At 52.0% G+C, this 26,404-nt stretch overlaps 1 protein-coding gene across 4 annotated transcripts in view; it reads left to right on the forward strand.

Annotated features, from left to right (window-relative positions):
- Nucleotides 1-2,027: 2,027 nt before the first annotated feature.
- The window catches only part of Kcnk5 (potassium two pore domain channel subfamily K member 5), a 41,678-nt gene continuing 17,301 nt past the window's right edge, over nt 2,028-26,404 (forward strand). Inside the window, exon 1 of one of the 4 annotated variants that reach the window (XM_047557042.1) lies at nt 2,028-2,656. In XM_047557042.1, the coding sequence (XP_047412998.1) occupies nt 2,261-2,656 (396 nt within the window). In that variant the 5' untranslated portion in view covers nt 2,028-2,260. Of the gene's footprint in view, nt 2,657-8,430; nt 8,476-26,404 lie in introns of those variants that run through there. The other 3 variants (XM_047557043.1, XM_047557044.1, XM_047557046.1) reach the window with 3 other exon arrangements.

Raw genomic sequence — 26,404 nt, forward strand, 5'->3', positions numbered from 1 at the left:
TATGTAACCCCACTTAAGTCCAGGAGCACCTGTAGAATAGTAAGTATTTAGCATTATGAGAGGATTATCAAGTGTTTGTTTTACTAAGAGGATAATCTCTTCACCTAATTGAAATAAGGAAGAAACAAAGCTGGGCGTGGACCCTTTGGCCAGAGCCTGAGTCTGCCTGATGCATGACCTTGGGCAAAACAAGGAATGCCCTCTGCCCGTTTCTCCTTTTCTTCGGGTGGGACCCACGTCAGTCTAATTATCAGCTGGTGTCAAGGTGAAACTTGAGCTGAGGAGGTAATAGAGACTACAGTTCTACCCCATCATGCCCAAGACCCTAGACTGAATCCCCAGTACCACCAAAACAAAAAAAAGCAACTTCATTCCCAAAACTGATAGAGCAGCACTCATGAAATGATTCTCAGTCATGATGAAGAAGTATAATAATAAGAAATGCACACAAGCTATTGGACTGGGTTTATTTGTTAGTGATGAAGGAAAACATCCCACCCCCTCCACCAAACTCCCCGCACCCCCACTTTTTTAAAACCGGGGATTAAATCTAGGGGTGCTTAACCACTGAGCTACATCCCCACCCAGTCCTTTGAGACAGAGTCTTGTGAAATTGTTCAGGGCCTCACTAAATTGCTTAGGCTGGCCTTGAATTTACAATATTCCTGCCTCAGTCTCTTGACAATCGTGTGGCACCCCACCTAGTCTAGGGGCACTCTGTTACTGAGCTACATCCACAGCCCTTTTTATTTATTTATTTATTTTATTTTGAGATAGGGTCTTGCTAAGTTGCCCAGGCTGGCTTGAACTTGCCATCCTCCTGCCTCAGCCTCTTGAATTGCTGGGATTACAGGTGCGCACCACCATCTCCTCTTAACTCTTGAACTGTGAGCTATGACCACCTCTCTCATGAAAAGAAAAGGCCTTGGCTAGCAGGTAGTGCACAGGACTCCAACCTCTGGGGTCCCTGCTTCAACAGAGGCTCAAGAGAGTCTGGGCCAGCCTGTAGTTACAGAGTAATGGAAGGAGTGTGCCCCTCCAACTTGTTCAATGGTCAGACAGAACAAACTAACTTTCCCCATTTTCCAGTTTGCTCCCTGGGAAGTGGGTTTAATGACAGGCCCTGACTATGATGCATGGGAAGGATGTCCTACTAGGGTTTATAGACAGAAAAAGGTAGTAAGGTGACTGAAAAATAACCTGGGTGTGTGTTTTTGACGAATTCATCCACTCCTTCATTGCCCACGTTGAGTGTCTACTATGTAGCAGTTGTGGATACCTCATTGAATAAATCAGACTCTGCACCTCTCCAGCTGATCTTTTTTTTTTTTAATGGGGGGTGGATTTAAATAGGTTGGGAGTATTAAAGAGGTCAAGTGTTCCAATTTGAGTGTGGCTGTCTCCTGACAGCCACTTCCAAATGTGGAGGGTCTCAGCCGGGTTAGTGACAACGGGGCACGACCTCAGCCACCTTGAAAGATTCCTCTTCTACCCATCATTCACTTGTGGTCGGAGTAGTTCCCGATACCCTCAGATCCCCCACAGCTTCTTCAGTCCCTTTCTAGCCCTCTTTCCCCAGTTTTTTTAGGAAATGAATAAGAGATAAGAAGAGACTGAGAATCAAGCTTTCTTGGAAGAAACATCAGTAAATGAAAACTCGATTACAAGAAAAATAACAATGACAATATATCCCTGACCTCAGTTATAAGGTGCACCATCAATTTAGTTAATACGCCACCACTAATAACCAACGCGAGGCCCACAGACCGCAATCCCTCGGACCTGCAGGGCACGGAGGTCTGGGCGGGAAGCACAGGCTACGCAGACAGGCGCCCGGGAGCTCAGCGAGCGCCCTACTCACTCGAGCGCGCACCTCACGGTTACACTCTGGCCAGCCCGGGGCCTGCGTTGGGCGGGAGGGGCGAGGCCTGCGCGGGGGCGGAGCCTTCTCTAACCCGAGCGGCTCCGGGGCCCTCCCCTGCCAGGCTCCCGCGCGGGCGGGTTAAAGAGGCGAGCGGAGGCGGGCGCGGCTCACACTGCTGTGGCGCGCGGCTGAGCCGCACACGTGTCTCCCCGGAGGACTCGGTCCTGAGTTCCCCCAGCTCCTCACGCCCCGGAGGTTCGGGTCGCCTCCGATTCCCTTGGTGTTCGCCCACCCGGCCCGCGAGAGCGGGACAGGATCAGTTCCCCGCGCTTAGTGGGCCAACTTGACCGAGCAACTTTGTCCCGGGAGCGGCGCGGGGGGGACGGGGGACTGCGCATGCGGAGCTCCAAATTCAAACAGCTGTTTCCAGAGGCTGCAGCGCCCGCGGACCCGGAGCGGCTGGGGCTGGGGGAAGCTCTCGCTAGGAGGCGGCCGCTCAGGAGCCATGGTGGACCGGGGCCCACTGCTCACCTCGGCCATCATCTTCTACCTGGCCATCGGGGCGGCGATCTTCGAAGTGCTCGAGGAGCCGCACTGGAAAGAGGCCAAGAAAAACTACTATACGCAGAAGCTGCATCTGCTCAAGGAGTTTCCGTGCCTGGGCCAGGAGGGCTTGGACAAGATCCTGCAGGTGAGCCGCCGCCTGCGCCCCCCAGTACGCCTGAAGCGGACGGGGCTTTAAGGGTGCCGAAGGGAAGACCCCTACAGGTTCGCGGAAGATCCTGGGTGACGGTGAGAATGTCTGTCCAGTCGTGGTTCAGGACGCGCGTATCTGTCGCTCACCCTGAGGACACGGAGATTCGTCGGGACCTAGTTTGCTCGGAGAGAACTTGGGGTTGACTCCCGGGTGAACTGGGCCCCGCGGTGTCTCGGTGTGGGTGTACGGGTGCCTCCCTTTTTGGAGGGAGGCTGTGGGGCGGATAAAGGCGTTTATCTTTCCTTGGAGACGCTCCCGGAGTCCGGGAGCCGAGCCGAGCGCCACCCTTCACGTCTCCACCTTCCCGGCTCCAGGGCCAGAGCCGCGCCCGCCCTGCTTTGCATCAGAACGTGAACTCCGCGGGGTTGCGGGAAGGCCCCCGGCGCGAGTCCCGCATAGTCTCTGCTGGGGACCCTGTCGGGCTCGAGCCCGCGGGATGAGGGCAGGTGGCCGGAATGCTGGGGACACGTTCAGGCTTCCGGGGAGGCTTATCTCAGGGAGACATCCCTTAAGGGCTTGGAGTTAAACTTTGTGAAAGCAGCAGGTTGCCCAAACGAGCCAAACTCGGGTAGTCCCTTTTCCGGGAGGAAGGAGTGAATGCGGAAGGGGACTTTCCTCCGGTTGGCTTTTGGGGCTTCTTATTTTCTGGTGCACGTGCCCAAGGGCATTGACCTCACTTGGGTAAACTGGGGCTGACCATCCTAACAGGGACCTTGGGCCAATTTCAGGACTGTTTCTTGAGGACTCAGCTGCTAATCTACTATTTTTGACCTGCAATAATGACCTCGCCTCAGTAAGACAAGGACCAGGTTGAGAGGAGATCTTACAGCAGCTCCCGCATACTTGAAGCCTGCCGAGCGTCTCATTGTCCAGCCTGTTTCCCACTATGTGAAATGGGAACGAACCTAGCCACATCCCTCCTTCCTTCCCTAGACTGTTGTCATGTTGAAAGTCTTCAGAAAACATGAAGACAGCTTGCCGGCAGTATCCTCTTTTTGTCCCCAGATTAGATGGACATTCACACCGATGAGCAGAAGTTCCCACTGGCAACTGGGCCTGTAGAAAATTGTCTTCAGAAAGGGGAGGTTTGGGGTAGCAGGTGCAGTGTTGCATTGCAGTGCAAAGTTTCCTGCCCTTGAGCAGTTTCTGGGGTGAAGGTAGAAGGAGGTGATATTGTGGATGAATTTCAGAAGGTACTGGTTGACCAAGGTTTTGCCTATAACCCCAGCTACTGGGAGACTGAGGCAGGAGGATTGCAAGTTCAAAGCCAACCTTAGCAATTTAGTCAGGCTCCTAAGCAATTTAGTGAAACCCAGTCTCAAAAAAATCAAAAGGGCTGGAGATGTGGCTCAGTGGTTAAGCGCCCCTGGGTTCAATCCCTGGTACTAAAAAAAAAAAAGGAAAGAAAGAAAATTAGAAGTGCTGGACTTGTAGCTCCGTGGTAAAGCTCCTGGGTTAAATCCTCAGTGCAAAAAAATAAAGTGCAGAAGAAGAAAAGAAGGTCCTCTTTAGCATGAGTTCTGGGACGGGAGGGGTTCCTGATGGGTATCTGCTGTATCTCTGTGTGTTGTGGGGAGCGGGTCGCTTTATGATTTCCCTTGAGGAAATAATTCCACTGGAGAAGGAGAGTTTTTGTTTAGTTTGCTCCAGGGCTTTGTTTGGAGGGGGAGGAGGGCAGGCAGAGAAGATAAAGCCTTGAGCTGCCCTCGAAGTGTTCGCTGCTCCTCCGCCACTGCAGGGGAAGGAAGGAAAGAATTCAAGGCTAAATGTGGGAAAATAAACTTCAAAACACAAGGAGAAGAGAAGGGGGGTCCAGGGGCTAGGCAGCCGGGTGCAGCTGGTGGTGGTGGCTTTGGAGGCTGGACGGCTTCCTTAAGGTGTTTGAACAAACAGAAGGCCTCCTCTTTGAGGTCCTGCTAAGTCTTAACAGTTGTCCCCCCAAAAGTGGGTAGTGCTTTTAGAAAGAGGGTTTAGGCACCAGGGCAGCCTGAGTTGAATATGATTATAGATTAGTTCTTTTTCTTTTTCTTTTCTTTTTTGGTACTGGGGAGTGAACCCAGGGGTACTCTATCACTGAGCTACATATCCCCAACCCTTTTTAATTTTTTTTTGAGACAGGGTCTTCTAAGTTGCTTAGGGCCTCTAAGTTGTTGAAGCTGACCTCGAGCTTGTGATTCTCTTGTCTCAGCCTCCCAAGTCCCCGCCAGATTACAGACTTGTGTCACCATGTCTGTAGATAAGTTTTTTTTTTTTGTGGATTGAACCTGGGACCTTGTGCATGCCAGGCAGGTGCTCTGCCACTGAGCCACATCCCCAGCCCTGTAGCTAAGTTCTTGAACATGGACAGATCTGTCCCTGTTTCCAGCCAAACAAGCTCTGATCAATCCCAACTGGACAAGTCCCCTCCCTTCACAGGAAAACCTAAGAAATGAAAACGGACCAGTGGAAGCATTTGCCGGGATCAGTTTTATTCTGCAAATTCGGCATTCTGATCTGTGACTTGGGGCACTGCCTCAAGCCTCAGGAAATTGGTCTAAGCAAAAATGAAAACTCAGAAATCTTCTTTCCCATCTGGTTGCTTGGGCATTTTCCACCTAAGGTTCTGTGCTTTTGCTGGTTCTGAATTGCCTTGTAATCATAAAAGAATCCCTGGTGAGGAATTCCTGGGGTAGGAGCAGGAGGTAGCAAGCTTTTGGAGGGTGGAGTATGCTGTCTGGGTTGTGGTTTGTTTTTCTTTTGCTGCAAATTGTGGGTCTGCTTTCAGATGCATGAGAAAGAAAGGTAAAGCACCTTTCTTGAGAAGTACTCCAGAACTGTCAGGTGCTTCCTCCCCTGATCATGTTGTGGTTGAACCCTGAGGCCCAGGCCAGCTTTCAAGTGCTCAGCGCCACTGCAGCCTGGGACCACGTGGTTGTTCCTTCCTGCCTTCGGGACCATCTTGAATGGGTGCTCCTCCAGATTTTTGGTGGCCTGTTCTCCCAGCCTCTGGTCAAAATTTCCCCTCTCTTTCTACATCGAAGAGTCCCCACAGGGGAAGTTAGCATATAAGCACCACCTACTCTGTGTTGGTCACTGTGGGTGGATTATCTTGATTTTATGAGAGGGCACAGGCTGGTTTTGCCATCTGGCTTGGCCAGTTTCCCATCAAGCCAGTTAGCTTACCTTTGCCTTCTTTCCTCATCTGCAGAGTGAGTTTTGGTGAGGTTCCAGGAAGGGAGAAGCATGAGGCAAGGTATGTATAGAAAGCAGGCAGGTCTACCCCTAGTATTTGTTGAGCACCGAGCACTCGCCAAGCAGGGCACCTTGCCAGGTACTTCACCTGCATTATTTCAAGGACTCTTTACAGTAACCTTATGTATTATGGAAAGGAAACCGCCACCCAGAGAAGTCAAAGTGGCACAGTGACACCACAAGAGGCATAGCCTGGGGATAACCACGCAGTCGACTCCAGGAGCCTGCACTCTGGTCTACTCTTGTCCTCCCTGTCCCTGCGAAGGGACGCTGTTGAATTGAGGCTCTGTAAGTGAGCTTAGTAAATTGGTTCAGCTGGACTCTGGTCTGCTGGAAAATTCTATTTTCTGTTTCCTCTAGAACAGACTGTGGCACACACGGTCTTCTCTGGTGTTGTTGCCTGGCTGACCCAGCGCCACCTGCATTACTGAAGTATGGCATCAGTTCACCCATGTGTACTTCTCCTTTTGGAGTCCCTGCTTCCAGCCCCTTAACAGAAGAGAGGAGGGTTGAGTGGAAGGGAAGGAGTGGCCGTCCTCAGCCTTCGGCCTCTGGTTCACAGTGATCGTAAACAGGAAGGATCTGAGGACTCACCATGCACCGGGCGCTTTGAATAAGTACTTCGTAGGCACTCTTAATTTAGTCTCGAGGACCACCCCATGAATAAGGAAAATAAAAGGATAAGACGATGGGACCTGTCCAGAATCTTAGAGTGCAGTCAGGTTTCCCATCTAAGGGTGTCCTATTTCACAGGATGTAGGAATTCATCAACGAGCCTCTAATAAGTGGCGCCTTTAAGAAGTGGCTGGGCACTGGGTGAGATTCTGAACAAGACTGTGGATGTGGGCCACCACACAGTTGTTCGGGAGGTTTCCCCCCCCCTTTTTTGGTACCAGGGATTGAACCCAGGGGTGCTCAACCACTGCACCACATCCCCAGCCCTTTTTATATTTTATTTTGAGACAGGGTCTTGCTAAGTTGCTTAGGGCCTCACTAAATGACTGAAGCTGGCTTTGAACTCGAAATCCTCCTGCCTCAGCTTCTTTGGCCACTGGGATTACAGGTGTACGCCACTGCACCTGACCAAGAGGGTCTCTTAATGAGGTAATCCAGTCCAGTCTGAGGGACCAGGGAGGGTCTCAGGAGATGACTTCCAGCCAGAGTAGGGTCTTGGAATTTGAAATTCACTGCGAAAAGAAGTGGGGGAAAGAGTCCCCACAGGCTGGATGGTGGCCTATTCTAGCTTAGGGAGGGAGATGGGGCTTCTAGGGTGCTCCCTGAGATTCCCAGGTCTCCTGGGGCTAAGGTAGGGTCACCCTGGTTCTGCCTTCTGCTATGGTATCCCAGGCTGAATTCTGAGTTTTTCTGGACCTCTCACATAGCTAGCCTGTTCCTACAATCCTTGGATCCCACTGACCTCTTTCCCTTCTAAGTGCCCAAGTGCATTATCACATTTCAAGGTTTTCTGCGCAATCCTGCTTTCATTTTCTGCATACTTACTACTATTTACATACTCCGGTCTAGAGTAGTAGGTTAATTCCAGTTTTGAGGTTCTGACATCCTATTACTAATACCTGTCCTCTTCCCCAAATTTGAAAAATAAATCCACAATCCAGTGTGTGGCCATAACATCTGGCTGAAATGCTTTGTTTGGGCACACTGAATTTTGTCTGGACAGCTGAGGGTTAATGTGAACACCCCCTTTGTTTCCAGCCTTGGTGGAAATTGTAAAACTCACTGGTCCACTTAACTGCCTTTGTAAGTTCAGGGACCACAATAGAGCTTTTGATTCTGGAGGATTTTGGAGGCCTCCGCACCATTAGCTCCAGCTCGAATTCTGACCGTCTAGGACTGCAGAAGTGGCAAGTGGGTGAGTTGGGTGTTTGAGAGGAAATGGAAGGAAGAGATCCCTGGCTGATGGCTTGCTTTCTTATTTATGTTTCACTCAAAAGTTGAGGGCTGCTTTAACAAAAAGCAAAACAAAACCAGAACTTGCACATTAATAAATCCGCCTTCGATAACTGCCTGACTTGAGTTTGGCCAAAGTGAATTTTTATTAAAGCATTTTAAGAGTTTTGCTAGCGCCCTTGAGATGATGACAGTCGTGGGCACAGTAATGGAGAATTGTTGAGGGCAGAAATTTGTAAGTGTTGAAAGGTTCCAGTGGAGCTGGGGAGCCTTAAAGGAGGGGGGCCACAGGGAGGTGGTGATTGCTGCTTCTGAGTATTTTCCTGGGGTTTTGCCCTATTTATAGTCTGGTGTTTAAAAGAAACACAATCTTCTGGGTTTGGATGCTGTGCTTGGCTGGCCCTGACCTCGGTCCAAAGGCTTTTATCTTGAACTTGGCTGTTTGCTGTCACGTTGGTCTCAGCCTCCAAGCTGTGTGTGTGTTGGGTTGGGGGGCGGGGACAGGGAAGTGCGCAGCTCTGGGGAGCAGAGGAGCCAGGTTCCTGACCCAGAGCCCCCAAGACTATCTTTGCGCCAATTGGAATGCTGTATCTGAGATTCTCCAAGAGCCGGTGGGCCAGAGGTAGTGGAGGAGAATGAGGTAGGTGACCACAGGGAAGCACATGAAGTACATCTGCCTCCTCCCATGGTGCCCTCCGGAGCGGAGGAGGCAGAGGTAAGTCTCAGGCAATTTCACGGAGTCCCCTTGGATGCCTGGAATAAGGCAGAGGACAGCTTGCTGTGTCTTCCGCAAGGAAGGCTTGATATGGCTAAGACATGTGCCCGAAGCAGGGCTCTTTATCCAGGTGCCACCGCAGAGCCTGAGCTGGTGCTGCGACAGTCACCTCTGGGCAGTGTGCCTGGTGGGGCTGGGGTAGCCTCTGAAGAACGCACGCGGTAGCCACTGTGGGTTGAGTTTTTCCCTTTTTTCTTCTTTTGGTGCTAGGAATTGAACCCAGGGGTACTTTATCACTGGGCTAAATCCCCAGCGCTTTTTACAATTTTTTTATTTTGATGCTAGGCTCACCTGTAATCCCAGTGACTCAGGAGGCTGAGACAGGAGGATCATAAGTTCAAAGCCAACCTGGGCAATTTAGTGAGACCCTATCTCAAAATAAAAAGGGCTGGAGATGTAGCTCAGTGGTAAAGTAGGAACCTTAGGAACCCTTGGGTTCAATCTCCAGTGCAATGATTTTTTTTTTTTTTTTTTTTAATTTTTGAGACAGGGTCTCACTGAGTTGCTGAGGGCCTCACTGGGTTACTGAGGCTGGCCTCAAACTTGTGATCCTCCTGTCTCAACCTCCTAAGTCTCTGGGATTACAGGTGTGCACCACCATACCCAGCTGTATTTTGAGTTTTCTTTGTCCAGATGCTTGGGATCATAAGTGTTTAGAATTTTCCAGATTTTGAAATATTTGCACATACATAATGAGATACCTTGGGGACGGGACCCAAGTCTAAACATGAAATTCATTTTTTTCTTGTACAACTTATACACATAGCCTAAAGATAATTTTATATAGTATTTTCAGTGTATGTGCATGATTGTGATCCAACATGTCTGGTCAGGTGTGAAATTTTCCAATTGTGATGGCATGTTGGCATTCAAAAATTTTGGATTTTGGAGAATTCTGGAATTTTGGAGTAGGGGTACTCAACCTACCTAGGTTTGCTGCTCTGAGATACTCAGCTCTGTGGTGGGAGGGCCATGCAGAGACGTGGTATTTTTTAAATGGTATTGAAAAGAATCAGGAAGACCTTCCTAGATCTTGATGCTAGGGATCAAATCCATGACCTTGGGCATGCTAGATACCTGCTGTACCACTGAGCTACACTCTCAGCCTTGATTATTTTTATTTATTTATTTATTTATTTATTTATTTATTTATTGTACCAGGGATTGAACTCAGGGGCGCTTTACCACTGAACCACATCCCCAGCCCTTATTAATATTTTATTTAGAGACAGAGTCTCACTGAGTTGTTTAGGATCTCACTAAATTTCTGAGGCTGGCTTTGAACTCACAATCCTCCTGCCTCAGCCTCGGGAGCCCAGGTTTATAGGAGTATGTCACTGGGCCCTGCTGAATTTTTTTGTAGTATAAAACAAACAAAGTTTCCTTTGTTAGTCAGTTCTAATTATACAGTTCAGTAGAGTTAAATGATGTTGACCTTCACTGTTGTGAAGCAGACCTCCAGGACCTTTTCATACACCTCTTAAACAGTAATTTTCCTTTTCCTTCTCCACCCGGTTGCTGGTAGCCACCATTCTACTTTCTGTTTCTGTGACTTTGGCTACTTCAGATATCTCATGTACCTTGAATCATACAGCATTTGTCTTTTCATGTGTAAAATGGCATAACCACTGTGGAAAACAGTATGGTGGCTTCTCAGCTAACAGCAGAACTACCAAATTATGCAGCAGTGTCACTTTTGGGTATCTATCAACCGAGTTTTTTTTTTTTTTTTGGGTGCTGGGGATCAAACCCAGGGCCTTGTGCTTGCAAGGCAAGCACTCTACCGACTGAGCTATCTCCCCTCAACCGAGTTTTTTAAGGAACTAGAAAAAGAAGGGAGGGCTGGTGGCTCCTTTCCCACAGCCCCCTGGGAGGCATAGTATTGCATCATGGTCCTGCTGGGCTGCAGCCCCATGCCAGGAAGGTGAGGGTCAGATGACGAAGCCCCTCTGGGTTGAGCCAAGGAATTTGAACTCCTTCAGATTTTTGTGTTTTTCAAGTAGGGGAATGGATAACATTTTAGAAGGTTCCCTCTTCTTCATAGTCATTTGCAACTTTAAACAAGTGGAATATTCGACCCTAAATTAACGGCACTTCTGTGGGCTGATGCTTCACCCCGTGGGTGTTCTGATAAGGCTCTCCTCCTTCTGCTGTGATGCAGGGTGGGTTTTCCCAGAAAACCCATAGGGCCTCCTGCCCCCCTTAGAGGACTGGCCCCTTTCAGCCAGCTTTCAGTTTTGTTACCTCTCTCCCTACCAGGAACCCCTGGAGAGCTCCCACCCGGGCCCTTGTCTGTCCTAAGACACTACCTCCGGTTTGGCCTTCCTGTATTGTCCCTCGCTGGCAACGGGGAGGCGGTGTGCCCAGCCCTGCTCTGCTTCCTGAGGCCTTAGGCTTCGGGTGAGGAAATACCCTGTCCCCAAAAAACCCAGAGACCTGAGCGAGGTGAGGTGGAAGCACACAGGGGACCCTCCCTGCTGGCGGTCATTTTTGTGTGTTGAAGCTCCAGAGCCTGGAGGGTCTTCCCCCTCAGAGCTCAGTCCAGGCGGGCAGAGGAAATTGGGCGGCAGTGGGGAAATGAGGGGAAATCCAATTTGAAGTGATGAGTGATGGGTTGCAGATGGTGGAGGCCGGGGACAACGACAAGGGTTGTTGGGCCACGGAGGGTTCAGTTCCTGTTTCCTGAAGTCTGTAGAAGAAGCCCGTGGCCTCTAGGGGACCTGGCTCCTAACGGATCCTAGCCTCTGCCCTCAGGGAGCCCCTAATCTGGAGGCTGTTTCCTAAGAGCTGTTAGGAGCTCGTCGTGGAGAGATGGATTTTTTACTCCTGGCCTTAAAGAAGACAGTTGTGAAGGAGAGCGTCGCTGGCGGTCCTGTGAGTGTTCGGTGGGTGCCTGCCGCACCAGGCATTGGGTGGCACGTTACTTGTGTCTCCTCAAACCAGGCCTGCAGGTTAGCAGTCATTACTGTTTCCACTGTGCAGGAAAATGCAGGCCAGGTGACTTACCTAGGTAAGAGCACTGAGATTGGACCCTGCCTGCTGGCTCAGCCTTCCGTCCTGTCCATAGGTGGAGGGACTGGGGTTGACAGGCTTGGGCAGAGAGGAGGGTGGTAGGAGCCAACAGTTACAAGCACTCCGTGGCTGTGGCCGTGTGAGCTGTTGCGCTGCTTCATCACGTTGAAATCCCACCAGCAACCCTCTGCAGCAGGGTCTGTGACCTCACAGTGGAACAGACCCCACAAGTTAAAGCACTTGCCCCAGGCCTTGCAGTTAGGAGAATCCGGAGGTGGGGACTGGAACCAGAGCCAGCACCCAGCCACTCTGCTCTTCATTCAGCTGCAGTCAAGGTGGATGAAGCGGAACCAAGGCGCAGGGCTGTGTGGTGGCCTCTCTCATCTAAGCCGCACAGAGCTGAGCTTTCAGGGAACTGCCCATTGTGCCCTTGAGTGCATCTTCTCAACTCTGGTAGCACAGCCTCTCCCTGGTGCCCATAGAACACGTACCCTTGTTAGACAGAATGCCCGGTGCATGTAACAGAGGGCTCCCTAAATATTAGTTGCTGTCCTGTACCCCACTTCTGGGTGCCTTGTCCCCGAAACTCCCTGCAAACCCCACTGTTGAGCTCCTAATTTGAAGATAGGGACAATGGAAGCTAATAAAATCCCTGTAGAGTCACCCATCATTTTCCAGTTCTTGAAATTAACCACAACTTGCACCCCAAGAGAGTTATAGTCAATGCCTGGAAATGTGAAAAGGTTACTCTTCTTCCCTCCAGTCCCCGCCTTGGTTAAACCTTTTGGAGAATTCCTGTGTCCTCCCTGGATGGTGGCTCTGCAGGATCTGAGGTCAGAGGTGGCCCTCCTTGGGGGCAGACACCACCAGCCTTCTCAGAGAGCGCTTGGTAGTCAGGACTCTGACTGGCTTTGAAATGTACATTCTTTTTCCTCTCCCTCATCTAAATATTTAGGTTTCCTGCTGAAACTTTTAAGCAGGACTGTGTACTGCTGACTGTTGTCACCTCCGTGCCCCCCTGTAATCTGCCTGCAGCTGCTCAGCCCCTCGTAGGAGGGCCACTCGCCCCAAGTCTGGAGAGAAACTCTGTAGGGCAGTTGTTGGCAGGACCGGCCTTGCCTGATTGTGCAGCCCTGGAGCTGACCCTCTGGTTGCTGGGGGCCTTGTTGGCTGCATCCGGAGCGGTGTATACCCCAGGGCCCCTCCATTGCTCCGTGTGGCCCATACTTGTGGCCTCCTCCCAACCACTGCGTAGAGAAAGGCTGGTTCTAACCACGATTCTGGTTTCACCTACGTACTGGTTTGTGCTGTGGGGCCCTGGCTGGATTTTACCTCTCAGGATTCATGCATCCGTTGAAGCAGGCTTTGCACGCCTGTTAAACTAGCTGGACTCAAGAACCTGACATGGCAGAGGCCACATCTCCCCGTCCCTGGGCCTATGTTACCAGGCCCAGCTCTCCAGAGCTGCCCAGTAAGGATGTGGGTTTTAGTGTTGGTCAGTGAGTGGTCTTTTGTGCCCAGGTACCCAGCATAGTGCTAGGCCTAGGGGGACAAAATGTCAGGAGGGACTGAGGCTCTTTAAAGGTAGATTAAGCCAGGTGAGCTAGGCCTAGACTCTGGCCCTTAGTTTTACAAGCTCTGAATCGTTTAAAGAGGGAGGTGCCCTAAAATTTACTCCCACTTTCCCCTTCAAACTGGATGGGGCTGGATAAGGACAGGCTTCAGTTTTTTTTTTTTTTAATTGACATGTAATAATCGTATATATTTATGGGATACATTATGACAATTTAATACCTGTGTACAATGTGTGATCATCAAATCAGGGTTGTTAGCATTTCCATCTCTTAATTACTTCTGTGTGCTTCACATTTGAGTTCCTTTCTCCTAGTTCTTTATAAAATGTGTAACAAATTGCCATACACTGTAGTCACACTTGGTGCAGAAGAACACAGAACTTACCCTTCCTGGCCTTGAGAGGGACTTCGGCTTCCACACAAGTGAACACCAGGTGTCTGCCTTTGTGCCTGGCAAAGATAGCTTTTTAAGTGCCACCTGGGATGTAGCCCCAGTTCTTTACAAATCATAAGACCCTGAGCACATTGCTTCCTCCAAAAATGGGGCTAGGTATCCCCCCTTCTCGTGTGGGCGGTAAGTATCCCGAGAAAAAGCTTGGCAGTGCCACCTGCAGCTCACTGCTCTTTCCCTGGTGATGGAGGCGCCACAGAACAAACAGCTCTCCTCTCTGGGTCTGAGTATCTCCAGGAACGCCCCCCCCCCCGCACTTGTCTCGAGGAACCCCCCCACCTCTCTGAGCCTGATTGTCTCCAGGAACGCCCCCATCCTTGTCTTGTAGATTCCCCTCAAACTCCTTTCCCAGCCTAAAAGAAGGACCTGGCAGTGCATGTGAGTGGTTAGCAGGTCCCTGTCCTAGGTCCTGGGCTGGGTGCTGGACTGGGTGCTGGACTGTCTGTGGAGGGGAGTCATGGTCTCTGCTTTTAAGGATGTTCAGTCCCCATTCAGATATTTACTAAGCACGTACCATGTAGTAGGCGCCTGGTCCTGTTTGAGGACCCTTGCAAACAGAATGAGCCCTGATTCCTCCTGGCTTTGGGGGAACATCCCAGACTACACACTGCGGAACCAAGGAGGCACATGCTGGAGCCCCTCTGGCCAAACATGCCTGCACCCCTCCCTTGTTTATCTCAGAACTCTCCCAGAAGGAGCCAGGGGAAGGTGCCTGCTGTTTGCAGGGGAGGCAGCCAGGGTGCTATCCCTAGCTGATAACACCTTTGGTGTGACCAGAGCTCTTGACCCATCCTAGAGGGAGGGAGTGGACTTGTGTGCAGGGTGTTACCTGTAGCACCTGGGTGACAACACCCATGGTCCTCTAAGACGCTTGCAGATACATGACTTTGTGCCTGTGCCGCCCCGCCTCCACCCCTTAGCCGAGGGTCCCTGTAGACCCCTTCACTTAAGGCCTTCATCCTGTGGGCCTGACTCTGGGAATGCCATTCCATTGGTTAGACGGGAAACCGAGGCTCAGTTAGTGATTACGCTGGGGCAGGACTGGGCATAGGGCTAAGTTCAGGTTAATGCTGCTGGAGGGCCCAGGCTCTGGGCCATTCTTTGCTAAACCGTTTCCCATCTCATTCCTAATCCCTTTTTAAATTGTCTTTAAATCCAAAACCTCTTGACAGCATTTTGGGGTGCACAGAAATTCTGCTTACATTATCCCCTTTGGCCTGCTTTGTATCCTAACCTGCCCAGCATGCCCCACCCTGTAATCCTGACCACCAGCTTCCCCACCGCTGGTGAGTTCTAGGACGAGAGGCAGAAGATGAAACTGGTGAGCCAGAGGCTCAGAAAGGAGGATGTTTTTCTGGGTCGACTGGAGCCTCAGGCAGAAGGGGTCTGATTGTGACCTCTGCTCCCCAGGGAGTTTCTCCTGTGCTGGACTCTGCTCCCTGTGAGTCTGTGCCCCGGGAAATTCTGGCTGGTGTCTTCAGCCCCTCTCCGAGGTTGCAGAGGTGGCTGGTGCTCAGGGCACCTCGCCCTGGCAGCAAATCATAAACATGTGAAGCTGGAGGGAGCTTAGTGGTTATTTGACTGGCCTCTGGCCTCCCAGAGCCAAGGCCCAGACCTTGGGGGAGGTTATGCAACCGTCCAAGGCTACCCTGCCCACCAGGGGCGGGGGAAGTGTAATAAAGGAGCAATTAGAGCCTGGTGGGGCAGTTAAGGAACTAGTGGCCCCAAACAGGAGGTCAGTCAGGCAAAGGTGTTTGTCGCACCTGCTGATGGGTCTTCTCGTCGTGCCCAGCAGTCAGGGACCCTGATGGTCAGGTCATAGCCCCACAAACTGGAAAACCCTTAGGTGTCTCCTCCCTGAGACTCAGAGCCTAAGACCTCGCAGGGCCTGCCAGGTGATTTAAACTCTGCTGTCTGTGTGGGCTCACCTCTTTCTCCTACCCTGATCCTGGCCTCAGGGCAGGCAGGAGATTTGGGGGGCCCTCTTGCACAGGAGGAGAGGCAGTCTGCATTCCCACACAATGAGGACAAGTTTCAGCTTTTACCAAGAACGTGAGGTTTATATGTGCCGGTGACAGATTATGTTGGGTTTGGGGTTGGCAAGGAGAGAGACAGGCACTGTGGCCATACAGACACAGAGCAGTAATGACTTGTAAGAGATAAGCGATGGAGGCAGAAAGGTCAAATAACTGAGTCAAGGTCACATAGCTAGCAAGTGGCTTGAACCCAGGCCTTGAGTCCAGAGCCCACCCCAGGCCTTGAGTCCAGAGCCCACCCCTGCCAAGTTGCCTCTCATTCGTGCACCATGATGTCTACGTTATGGCCAGGCTCACGGACTTCATGTGTGTGTTTGTTACTGGGAGTTGAACCCCAGGAACCTTCTACCTCTGAGGTACATCCCCAGTCCTCTTTTGCTGTTTAATTTTATTTTGAGACAGTGTCTCCATAAGTTGCCAAGGCTGGCCTCCAACTTACGATCTTCCTCAGCCTCCCAAGCTGCAGGGATTACAGACATGCGTCACCTTATCTTAAGGATCCAGCTAGGCCACAAACTCAGCTCTTGAGACTGGGTTTTCTACAGGCACCCCATTGCTCCCAGCATCCGGGAAGAAGTGCACTGTCTACTTGCTCGCTGGCCCCTTGGCTGAGCACTGCACTGTTCGGTCTTGCAATTTCTGACACCAAAGTGCTATTTCCTGGCTGCATGAACCGTATATGTAGGTTGCTTTGCTATTTTTATCATGAAAATTTTTTTTTTTGGTATGGGGATTGAACCCAGGGGTGCTTAACCACTGAGTCATAGCCCTTTTTAGTTTTTTATTTTGAGATAGGATCTTGCTAAGTTGGTGACGCTGGCCTCAAACTTGCAATCCTCCTGCCTCAGCCTCCTGTCCCTGGGATTACAGGCATGTGCCACACACCTGGTGAGCTTGAAAATTTTACAACAGGAAAACCTTGGTTATGTAAGTGGGTGCCCCAGCTCAGAGTTGGGGCTGTCGACTGTGTTCTCACCTCCAGGCCCCCACCTTCATTGGAGCCCTAAGGGGCCCTTGACCATTACACCTTTTCTACTTCCTGCCCCTTGGCAAGTCTGTGGATCAGAGGACCCTGAGACTGAAAACCCCAGAAAGAGTCACAGAACCAGAGGAAGGTGTAGCTGTCTCTAACTAAGCTGTGGTCACTGCGTCTCCACATGTCCCGCCAGCTCATTGTCAGCTAAACCCACCTTTTTTTTTTTTTTAATTAAAATATTTTTTATTTTTACAGACACATTTTGATTCATTGTACACAAATGGGGTACAACTTTTCATTTCTATGGTTGTACACAATGTAGATTCACACCATGCATGTAATTGTACATAGAAATAGGGTAATACTGTTTCATTCTACTTTTTTTCTATCCCCTTTTTCCTCTACACCATCCAAAGTTCCTTATTCTTCTCTTCCCCCCACCCCCACCCTCGTTATATATTGTCATGCACTTATGAGAGTAAACATTGGGCCTTTGGTTCTTTGGGCTTGGCCTATTTCACTTAGCATGATATTTGCCAACTTCATCCATTTACCAGCAAATGCCATAATTTTATTCTTCTTTATGGCTGAGTAATATTCCATTGTGTACATATACCACAGTTTCTTTATCCATTTGTCAATTGAAGGGCACCTAGGTTGGTTCCACAATCTAGCTAGTGTGAATTGAGCTGCTATGAACATTGATGTGGCTGTGTCAGTGTAGTATGTTGATTTTAAGTCCTTTGGGTATAACTGAGGAGTGGAATAGCTGGGTCAAATGGTAGGTCTATTCCAAGCTTTCTGAGGAATCTCCATACTGCTTTCCAGAGTGGCTGCACCAATTTGCAACTCCGCCAGCAATGTATGAGTGTGCCTTTTTCCCCACATCCTCACCAACACTTATTATTGCTTGTGTTCTTGATAATAGCCATTCTAATTAGAGTTAGATGAAATCTTAGGGTGTAAACCCACCCTTTTCACATGTCCCCACTTTGGCTGTCCCCAGGGTTAACCCCTGGCAAGAGTCTGGTCTGCACCTTGGGGAGGGAATTCCTTTCCCCTGGGGATCCCTGCTGTCCAGAATCTTCTGCACAGCCAGGGACTGGGAGGTTACTTTGCAGCATACTGAGGACTCCAGAGGGCCCTTGGTGGATGCTTATTTTGGTGAGGGTGCCCTTTGTGCCTAATGCAAGGTTCTTACTCCACCCACGTCCCTTGGTGCAGAGTGGAAGTGGGCACCAGTTACTGACTGGAGGAGAAAGATGTCAGCCCCGAACCTTCTCATCACTGCTGTTAACATAAAACCTCACCCCTGGGCTGCGGAATGGAATGCATCCTGCCAGTGTTGGCTTTGGAAGGGTGCCCTTTCCTTCTCGGCATCCCTGTCCCCTGCAGCAGCCGGCGGGAGGCCCTCCTCCAGGGGGTGAGTGGTGAGCGAGCCAGGCTGATGCAGGAGTGTCTTGTCAGCACCCTCTCCCCCTCAAGAGGGGCAGGCAGAGGGAGGGGGTCTTGATGCATGACTTTTTACCGCCCCGCCCCCCACCACCCCAGACTCTAGTCCAGCCCTGCTGGCCACTTCAATCAGTGACCCCCTGAGTTGAGCTTACCACCCACATTTGGGGGCTTAGAAGACAAGCAGTTGCTGGGCAGGCTCACCCAGCTTGCTCTGTGTGGCCAGGCAAGGTGACTGCACCTCTGTCTCAGCCAAGGACTTGCTTAGCGAGGCCATTGAACCCCGAGTGCCCTGCTCACACTGGCAGCTCATTTACCCGATGTTGGAACAACGCAGAGAAGACTCACCTGGCCACTGCCAATGACACACATTTGCGAAGCATTCCATCTTTTTCATTGGACGTGTTTAACAGAAAACAAAAAACAGCCCGAGTGCCAGCTGTATGTCCAGTGCTCAGTTAAAGGTGGTAGGAATTAAGGGAGACACTTGACACCATTTGCCTTTGAGGTTGGTGGGGCCTTGTGCGAGGGTGTCACCATGCAATGCATGTTAAGGATTAAGTGGGGGCAGGGCAAATGGGCGGGACCCTAGGGGCTCCTAGGTAGGAAGTAGCTGCAGACTGGGACTGTTAGGGGAGGGTCCCCTGACCCTGGGGCTGAAGGTTCCTTCCCTGGGGCCCCACCACTGTCTGGGCGGCCCTTACCCATCAGGGCACATTGCACGGGGGACTTGTCTTATCTGCACTCCTCCACCCCTCCCCACAAGCCCTTGACTTGTGCCCCATTGGATCCCAAACCTGGAGGGTAATTATTAATGAATGTCCTGAGCCATGAAGCTGCATTCCTCCTTTGGCCTCTCCCAGCGGCCCCCAGACTCAGGCAGCACAGACGCAGCTCCTTTGCCACCTCCAATCCAGGAAACCACCCCATCCTCCCCGTGGGGCCCTGCCTGGCCAGGCTTTCCCCCGCTGAGGTCACGCTCTGGGCTGACCACACTCCTCGCCCTTCATCTTGCAGGGCCCTCCTGGCGGGGACATGGTGTTCTCTGTGTGGACAGGTCCATAGGTTACCTGGTGAAAGTACATCAGCACCTCCCTTGGAGCGTGACTCCTGGGGCTGAGGCAGGGCAACCTCAGGGTCATGGAGGGTACTTTGGGGTACAGTTTTAGAAGGTTCCTGTCCTCATCAAACCCACTGGGACTTTGGTTAGTTTTGATTCCATCTCTCTTGAAAATGTGCCTCCGAGCTGCACACGGTCAGGTCCTTCTCCTTTGTTCCGTGTTGGGGTCACTGTGTACGTATCCCCCAACCACACCCGTACTGGGGATTGAACCCTGCGGTGCTCTACCACTGAGCTCTTTTTAAATTTCTTTTGAGACAGGGTCTCCTGTTGCTCAGGCTGGTGAGTAGCTCCTGAGTAACTGGGATTACAGGTGTGCACCACTGCCCCCAACTACTGTGGACCTGTTACCTTCCCCGTGTGCTAAGCTTCCTGAAGCCAGCTTCCCATCCTGCTCACCTCTTCCCCACGGCTCTGTGCACATGATTTAATCGGCATTTATTGATCAAATCAGTGGGCTCTGGCTGGGGTCTGGGAGACCCTTAAGCAGACAGGCAGCAGCCTGGTTGCACCAGCTGCCCCAGGGAGGGAGGGGCAGTTTCTATTCAGTGATTCTCAAAGTGGGTCTGAGGTATGAGCCAGACTTCAAATTACAGAAAAACAAGTTGAGGGTGGGGAATAAGGACAGCAAAGAGGTGCAAGTTAAAGTGTGTGGTTCTCTGTTAGCATTGAGTCATGAAAACTCAATTTAAAAACAGAAGCCAGGCAGGACCCAGTTGGGGAGACAGGATTATTGATGACTTTCTTTGCCTCTCACATTTTCTGTAATGTGGTTATATTGCTTTTATAACAACGAACTCAACTTTTTAAAGGATAAAATATATGCATACATTGTGTCCACTTCTATCCTGTTTATTTTTAATGTAGAGGTACACAAAGTTCATAAACAGGGTTTTAACGGAATGTACTCAGAGGCTGGGCGTGGAGGCACGTGCCTGTAATCCCAGCAGCTCCAGAGGCTGAGGCAGGAGGATGGGAAATTCGAGACCAGTCTCAGCAACTTAGGCTCTAAGCAAGGTAGTGAGACCCTGATCTAAATGAAAAATATAAGGACTGGGATGTGGCTCAGTGGTTGAGTGCCCCTGGGTTCAGTCTCTGGTATACACACACACACACACACACACACACACACACAAGAATGTACTCTGAAAACACAACACTTAAGTAGTCACTGAACGGTGTATTGTGGTCCAGGCTTAGCTACAGGGTGGTAACGTGTCGATCAGTAGTGCTGTGGACAGTTGGAGGCATAGAGTGTTGGAGACGAGAGAAACCACGGGGCCTTTGCCCTGCAGACTAAGATGTTTGAGATCGGACACCCAGCTTGACCCAGGCCAAGCAGAGCCTGGGACAGCCCATCTGACTGTTCCCATGTCCTGTGCAAGGGAGGGGTCCCCAGAGGCCCACAAGTCTTGTCCTGGCTTCTATGTGCTTCCAGCTCAGCCAAGCCCCAAGGGGCCCCAAAAACCTTGCCCTGTCCTTGCAATGAACAGAAAACATGAGTACAGGCAAAATTGAAACAGCCAGGACCATATGTGTCCTTTGGAGTCAGGAATGTGCTGTGCCTGAGGATTGGGTGAACTTGAGCTTGGGGAAGATTCAGGTAGGATGTGCTTGATGTAGACTGCACCAGTAAGATGGTACTACCCAGGTGCTGCTCTGTACTTTGTTTAATATAATATTACTAATTATTGGGGTTATTTAATTTTAAATCAAAATGAACAAAATAGACATCGAGTTCCTCTGTACTGGCCATGTTTCAAGTGCTCAGTAGCCACATGAGACACCCAGCTGAGTGTTTCTCTTATTGAAGTTGGATAATGTGTTAGTTCATTTTCTGTTGCTGATAGCACAATAACCTTAGACTGGGTGAGTTATAAAGAAAAGAGGTTGAGCCGGATATGGTGGCACACGCCTGTAAATCCCAGCAACTTGGGAGACTGAGACTGGAGAATCCCAAGTTTGAGGCCAGTCTCGGCAACTTCATGAGTCTCTAAGCAAGTTAGCAAGACTCTGTCTTAAAATAAAAAATGAAAAGGTCTGGGCATGTGGCTCAATGATTAAGCGATCTTGGGTTTAATCCCCAGTACCAAAAAAAAAAAAAAAGAAAAGAAAAGAGAGAGAGAAAAGAGGTTGATTTTTTTTTTTTGGCTCACAGTTTTGGTCCAAGGCGAGAGGCTTCATCTGGTGATGGTCTTGCTGGCAGAGTCCTAAGGGGGCACAGGGCATCACATGGTGAGAGAGAGGGAGCGCATGTGTGTCTGTGTCTTGTCTGATCTCTTTTCTTATAAAGCCACCAAGCTTTAATCATGGAGGCTCGACTCCATGACCTTATTAACCTAATTACTTCCCAAAGGCCCACCTCTGAATTCCATAGCAGAATACTGCTCCCTCTTACTAGCCCGCAGTGGGGACTGACTTCCAGTGCGTGAGAGACCTGGGGCACTTGCACCAGAGCAGACAGTGCTGGAGCACTGGAACCTGTTCACTGGAACCTGTTGGTTTGCCAGGCATCTGGCTCCTGGGGATCTGGTCATCTCGTGTTCCCAATGGGGGGCGTGGCAGCCTGGGGTGAGGGAGGGTGCTGTGCTAGAGCCCTCTCCAAGGTGAGAGCACGCCACCGGGCCAGAGAAAAGTGTCTGTGGAAGCCGTTGCCTGGGCCCCACGTTGGTCAGCCTGGGCTCCGTTTGAGGTGGGAACAGGCCATCAAGAGTCCTCTTGCACAGGTGTCCCACCTGCTGCTCGTGGCCTCCAGATTCCTAAGTGCCACCACAGCTCCCAGCTCACACACCCTGCCGTGAAGCACAGCTGGTCCCAATCCCAGGAGGAAAGCCCGTTCCTTATGGTTCATGAGGTTCGCGGGGTGAATCTGCCAGCTAAGTGGGTGCTTCTCCCCTGCAGGATGAGGACTGCGGAAACATCTTTCCTTCACAAATCGGGGAAGAATGGAAGAAGTGGGTGGCTGAAATTTCCAGGGGCTGACCGCATCATGTTTAGGGTCTATGGAGGGATTCTGGCCAGGGAAGGTGGAAGACCCCACGGTCAGGGAGAGAAGGGAAGGGAAGGAGAGGTGGGCATAGTATTTAGTGTGGGTGGGGCGTCCCGGGAGACTGCTCTGATCCTGGCTTGTTCTTTGGAGCCTCAGTTGCTCCTGGGTTTGTGCTTCCTGCGCTGCTGCTTGAATTTGAAAGGGGCTCGGTGGGAGCCCTGGGGACCTCCTGGCTTGGCTGTTGGTAGGCGCTGCCTTCCACTTCATACCCCGCCCTCTGCTGCCTGCATCTTGTTATCCCACAGACTTCTCCCTGCAGGCCCCTGCCTGGTCCTTCTTTGTCTGGCCTAGAGCCGGGCACATGGCGGGTGCTCAGCGAGTAATGATCGGTTGACCCTGTCCTGAGCTGCACCGAGTGAGGAATGCTTGTCACTGGCTCCGGCCACCTCCTCTTTGGGTTGAGTAGGTCAAACGGGCTGCTCTGTACAGAGGTGGGGGTGCTGGTGGCTGGCTGAATGTGGCATTTGTAGCTGGCCGGCACAGCTGTCCTTCTGTTCCTCCAAAGAAGTCAACAGCCCAGAGGCCCCTGTGGAGAAAGTAGGTGAAGAAAACCCCTGTTCTCCCATCTGGCCCTCTGGTCCCCACACTGTCTCTGGGAAGTGACCAGAAGTCCCATTTTACACATGGGGAGGGAGCCAGGGGACTTGAAGAGGGCAGGCTCTGGCTGAAATCTCTGCTGGGTCATTGTTTTAGCCCTTAGCTAGACAAGGAGCCCCCCTTCAGCAGACCTGAGGGTAGATGGCCATGGAGCCAGTTTTCAGGGGACAGATGCAGCTATAGGGGGCCCAGGTCCTGCCCCCTGGGTGATTGGAGACGTGGCGGCATTTACTTACCCCTCTTTCAGTCTCCCCTTTCCACCCAACATACCCGTGCCCCCTAAACCCCCCACGTCTGTAAACAACAGGTTCACGAATGGGGGCAACGCTCTTTTTCCCATGCCCCTTGCTCTCTGCTGAACCTTCTGCCACGACTCTTGAGACCTGGTGGGGAGGTGGCAGGATTCCCATTTTACAAATGAAGAAACTGAGGCCGTGGTCCACGGAGCTAGGGAGCAGCCCCCTGTGTGGACAGACCCATGTACTGGGCGTTCCTCTAGTGCCAGGGTCTGGGAGGCTGTTGACGGGGTTCAACGGGCTCAGGAAAGTTTCTGGCTATAAGAGTCACAGCCTTCGTGGAACCGGGGAGGTCGCGGGTATCCAAGGCACAGTCCTTGTCCTCACCCCTTCCGCCCTCTGCATTTCGCAATGGGGCTACGTCTCGGTCAGGATCCTTGTGCCAAGGATCCGTGCCAGGAGAGTTTCCATTTCCTGTTGCCTGTCCTGTCCCTGGTCCCAGGTTAGAGGGGTGGGAGGCTTCTCCAACCCCACCACGCCCCTCACCTTGACTCAGCCTTTGTGTCCTAGGAGAGCCTGGCTGTATTTTTCCACACCTACAGCACAGAACAGCTCTGGGCTTCTTCACCCCGTCACGTCCCACACCCCACACAGCCAGGATGGGAGGTGGGCAGGGCACCTGCCAAGCAAGGCACAAAAGGCAACTGTGCCTGGTGGCCCCTCTGCTCTGACTTGCCTGGTTGCCAGTGGTCGAGGGTGGGGTGTGCACCAGCCACATCTATCAGGACCCCCTCCTTTCTTACACTTGGGGTTTCTCCTCTGTGTACCTCATCCCTTTATCTCCAGTGGGGTCTCCTGTGCACAGAGCCGCTGATGTAACTGGTGTGGTTTGAGATCTGAGAAGAGGAGTCTGCACTTTAGGGCAACACTGCCCTTCACCTTGCCCAGGGACTCCGGGGTTGTAGGCCACCGCGGTCTCAGCTTTTGCCTCTCATCCTGACAGAGTCTTCTGGAGGGTTGAGTCTGGGAGCTGAGGACCACTGAAGTGGAAAACTCCCCCACCCGCTGAGAGTACCATGGATGCCGAGATGCCTGTGCGAGGCAGCCGGTAGTTTCTAGTACAATTTATTCCAGAGAGGATGGAGGCCAGCTGTCGCCTGTCTCCAGCTGGAGGCTGAACCAGAGGAAATGGACCTGGACTGCAGCCGGGGGATTTAGGTTAGAGTCGGACAATAAGGAAGGATTTCGTGACAGGTGGTTGGCTCTCATGAGCATCCTGCAGGGAGCTTTGTTGAGGACAGGGGCAAGATCACGCTTGGAGTGCCGGGTGGGCAAGACCAGCCCCTCAGACACCTCCTGGGGGCCTGGTGGGCGAGAGGTGGTTTGCAGTCAGGCAGGGGGGAGTTTCTTTCCCAGGAGTAGACACTTGCTGCCCCTCCTAGTGCTAGATTAATGCCACTGCCTGGCACCCCTCTGGGCTTCACTTTTTTAATTAGCAAAGAAGTTTACACTTTAACCACTTGGTCATCTTAAACAAATTATAATGAATGGGTAGGCTTAATAATCTCTTATCACCAGAGAACCAGCCCTTGATTGAGGATGGGTAGTTACTTATTACCCCAAGCCGCCAGCCACAGGCAAAGGAAGATGGGAAAGAGGAAAGAGCAGCTGGGAGGCCCCCAGGTGGGGAGCTGGCCAGGGTGTCTAAGGCATTCTGAAGGGTACGGGGTGGGGAGTGCCACCACCAAGGGTGGTGGGGAATGTGGAGGGCTCAGGAGCAGGCATCCTCCCCGGGAGGCAGGAACTGGGAGCCTTGGCTGTGGGGAACCTTGTCCTTAGAGCCCCCAGCAAGGTGGCCCAAGGCAGGCAACTGTTCCCAGCAGAGCAGACTCACCACCACAGCATCCCAGCACCCTCCTTCCCACCCCCTGCTGGGAGAGCAAGAAGCAGTGACATGCTTGGGAAGACCTGTGGTCACCGAGCCTTCAACCGCCTTCAACCGTCTTTGACACCTCTTGCACTACCACCCCCTCCCTCTGTGGTCCTCCCCTCCCCCTGTCTCCTTCCTCTGGAATCTGGTTCCAAAGTCCACAGGGGAGCTGACTCACCAGGGCTAGGACCTCTGGGGTGGGAAAGGCAGTGGGGCTTGACACAGCCCTTGCCCACTCTGTGCCTGTAGCGTCAGGCTCCCCACCGGCCTCAGGCAGAGGAGCCAGAGCACACAAGGCCAGCACCCGAGCCATGCCCAGGCAGACAGACCCACGTCCTGTTCATCACCAACACAGAACACCAGCTCCTGCAGGCTCTATGGTGACTGAGTGGAGCCTTTGCCTTGGGAGCTCTGGCCTGTTTAGGGGAGGGAAGTAGGAGGTCAGGTACATAAACGCCTCGTGGAACGTCAGGTAGCGAAGAGAGCGGTGACATTAAGGTCTGGGGAGGGCAGGTGTGCCCTGCTTCAGGTGGGGTGGCCTCCTCCAGGAGATGTTGGGGGCGGGACCTATTGAAGTGAGAGGGAGCCACGGGAAAGCCAGGTGCCAAAAGCACCGGGGTGGAGAACCGCCCAGCTGGAGGGCGACCCGAGCCTGCTGCGGGGGTGTGGTGGTAGGTGGAAGGGGGTGTCGCCATGCACAGCCAGCTCTGGAGAACTCTGCAGCAGGCACAGCCCCTCAGGACAGGGGGCCCCAGACCCCTCCTTCTATATGTGAAGCGACCGTGGCCACTTCACTTTCTTCCCACGCTCACTTCTGCAGCACGCCATGCATGCCCTGCACCCAGGGGCACCGTTCCTCTCATTGGGACCCCAGCCTGGCAAAGTCACAGTCCTGCTTTCCAGATGTGGAAAGTTAAGTTCAGAGCGGTGACAGGACACATCCTAGGTGATCAGCTAGTGGACACTGGAGTCCAGGTGTGTCTGCTCTGAAACCAGGACTTTCTCCTCTGCCCTGTGTGGCTCACCGAGGGTGGGCCGCAAACCGGACATTTTGAAGTGACTGGCCATCTCGTGTGCTCCGTGCAGATCTGGGTTCGGGAGGACAGGAAGCAGGCAGGCCCTGGACAGGGTGGCCGGGTTACAGGTGAACCAGGTCTCCCCAGGTTGCCGGCCTGGAGGGGGGCATGGTGAGTCAGCAGTTCCTGTGACCTCCTTTGTGGCCTGCTCAGAGGGCTGTTTTTAGAAACCTTGAGTAGCTGGCGACTTCCTGTGGTTGCTCCTTCCAGCCCTCCCAGAGGTTGGGGTAAGCAGGAGAGCATCTCTGGGGGTGGGGGTGGGAGCGGGAGCAGGAGGCGCACCCTGAATGCTGATCTGCAGTGGGACTGCTCAGCTCTCGCAGCCGTGCCTTCCATGTCCACTGCCACCTTCTGCTCTGC

The sequence above is a fragment of the Sciurus carolinensis genome, chromosome 7 (assembly GCF_902686445.1).
Source record: "Sciurus carolinensis chromosome 7, mSciCar1.2, whole genome shotgun sequence".
Taxonomy (NCBI): Eukaryota; Metazoa; Chordata; class Mammalia; order Rodentia; family Sciuridae; genus Sciurus; species Sciurus carolinensis.